At 51.5% G+C, this 2,653-nt stretch overlaps 1 protein-coding gene across 1 annotated transcript; it reads left to right on the forward strand.

Moving 5' to 3' along the window:
• Positions 1 to 1,146, forward strand: LOC100275522 (uncharacterized). The gene has a single exon (NM_001149581.2). The coding sequence runs from the start codon at positions 79 to 81 to the stop codon at positions 547 to 549; it is 471 nt and encodes a 156-aa protein (NP_001143053.1). The 5' UTR covers positions 1 to 78; the 3' UTR covers positions 550 to 1,146.
• The last annotated feature ends 1,507 nt before the right edge of the window (positions 1,147 to 2,653 follow it).

The raw sequence follows: 2,653 nt of genomic DNA on the forward strand, positions 1-2,653 counted from the left end.
CCACTCCCAGTCCCAGTCTCCCACCGTCCCACGAAACACACTCAACTCTGCCCCGAAGCGGAGAACCGCCAGCCAGACATGAAGAGAACCAGAGCGCAGCAGCCCAAGGTCGAGGAGCCGCAGGACCTCGCCGCCAACCTAAAGCCGCAGCGCCGGGACAAACAGCCGAGGCAGCCCAAGTCAGGCGCCAAAGCGAAGCCCGCGGCGGGCCCGCGCGTCGCGGCGGCCACGACCCTCGCCGCCGCCGCCGCCGCAGCAGCAGCAGCAGCAAATGCCGCCTCGGCCGCGTCGTCGCCCGGGCCGGAAACGGCTCCGACCGTGCCGGACGTGTGCGTCGGCGGGGACAAGGACGGGGACGCGGACGCGGACGCGAGCGCCGTGGACTGGGACCTCGACGCCGGGCTGAGCGCGGCGGCGTGGTGGACGTGGGGCGTGGACGAGGAGAAGCTGCTCGGCTGGTTCCCCTTCGTGGAGGAGGACTTCCGGTGCGCCGGCGGCGGCGCCGCCGAGGTGGCCGCCTTCGACCACGACATTTGGAGCATCTGGTGAACGAACCTTTGAGAGACAGACAACCGAGCCGGTGGCGATGCTTCTTTCGCTGGTCTTGCTCTGCCCTGCCCCAGGGGTTGGAGGTAGTGTCTTGGTACAGTGACGGGGGAATGCGGGCGGAGGATGTGTAGGCGAGGTTTGCTAGTCGACTAGATAATGCCGCGTGTCTGCAATGGCGCAATTCCAAGCGCGCTCTTCGTTGCTCCATCGATCGCGCAGTGTCTGCCCGGAAGACGTTCTCGATTCATACATAAGAACAACGGCAGCAATTTCAATCAAGCGCATCAGCACCCAAAAACTTGTTTAGCGAAGTACTGTATGCAGGATTTGATAGCTATGTAGAATTGTGCAGGCGGTGTGTGCTACTACGGGATTGCGATTTCAAGTTCACTAGAGCTTGGGCATGTGGGCAAAACGTTGCGAGGCCGAAATGTCGTCCATGTTTCTTCGCCGGTTACTTGGGTGTATAATGCAACTGCCCACACATATTGGAACTGCGCTCTGCGACTCAATCCCGAACAGTTTGGATATTTTAGCTGCTTACTCATTCCTAGAAAGGTCGTACATCCCCCTCCGTTTCAAAATATTATTGTTTTTTATATTTATATTCAAATAGCGGAGCATGAATCTAAACACATATATAAAATAAATATATTAGTTATGGTATGAATCAACTAAAAAGATAAAACCATCATTATTTTCGGACAGAGTGATATTTTTTTGTATACACGTTCGTAAGTATCATTGAATCGACGGTCTAATATATATCTACAACAAGCATATTTAGCTTTCTAAAAACAAATATATTTAGCTATAAATGTTGATAATACTAATTTCAAGTTTAGTCAGACACAATGTGTCTTTCTGGACAAAAGATTGGGTCGCAGGAGGTACTTAACTCTCTGTTCCGCAACCGTTTCTATACCAACACCCAGCAGCTGCTACAGCCTACATGACCATCACGGAGCCTAAAATATTTAAACAATTTCATCAGATTTGGTCACCTTAAATATGGATCAAACACTATGCATCACTCGTAAATAACATTATTTAAAGGGAATTTTAAATCAATCCCCTTGGTTCAGCAACAATGATTAGTTTTATCACTCTCTACTAGAAAAAGTGCTTTAGCTTCGATCATTACTACTAGAAAATAGTAAAAATGAGCAGTGTTAATGAACTACAGGTGCGCAGATTAAAGATGAAATTCATGCTGTCGGCACAAAAAGTAAAAATGAGCAGTGTTAATGAACTACATATGCGCAGATTAAAGATGAAATTCATGCTGTCGGCACAAAAAGAAAAACAAACAAATTTGGGTTCCTTGTCTTCGAGCATCAAATCAGTTTTTTTTTCCTTTCAAGTTTCAACGCCTTTTTTTTGGCAACTAATTATCCCGAGATGACGAGCCTAAATAGCCGTTCTTTGTCGTTTTCTGTTCGGCACAAAGTTTTGTTTGCGTACTGGTTTTATCTTCTGCCCAAAGCATAGCCTGCGGGCTGCGGCTCGAGTCTTGTTGACGCCTTTTCGGAGCGCCAAACATTCAACAAGAACCGTGGCGGTGCCCTCTGCACAGGGGCGGACGGTCCGCGCGCAGGGGCCGGACGGTCCGCGGCCTGGTGCGAGGCGCGGTGATGCTCTCTGCGCAAGGGCGGACTGTCCGCGGCCTAGGGCCGGACGGTCCGCGGCCTGGTGCGCGGCTGGGGCTTCTGCCTGACGGCCGGACGGTCCGCGCCCTAGGGCCGGACGGTCCGCGCGTACGCAGGGACGGCGGAAGATCACCGACGGCGCCTGGATCTCGCTCCCGGGAGGGACCCCGTCGGGGAGTAGAGATCCTAGGTGGTGTCTAGGCTCGGGCTGGCCGACCTAGACTCCTCTAATCGACGTAGAGTCGAGGAGAGGCGAAGAATTTGGGGATTGGATAGCTAAACCTAAACTAGACTAGAACTACTCCTAAGATAAAATGCGAAATAGAAGTTGTATTGATTCGATTGATGATTACAAATCGTCCGTAGACCTCTCTATTTATAGAGGAGGGGGGCTGGACCCTTTACAAACTAATTTCCGAGCTTATCCCATGATTTTAGCCAACAACCATGGCACA

This window comes from Zea mays, chromosome 3 (genome assembly GCF_902167145.1).
Source record: "Zea mays cultivar B73 chromosome 3, Zm-B73-REFERENCE-NAM-5.0, whole genome shotgun sequence".
In the NCBI taxonomy this organism is placed as follows: Eukaryota; Viridiplantae; Streptophyta; class Magnoliopsida; order Poales; family Poaceae; genus Zea; species Zea mays.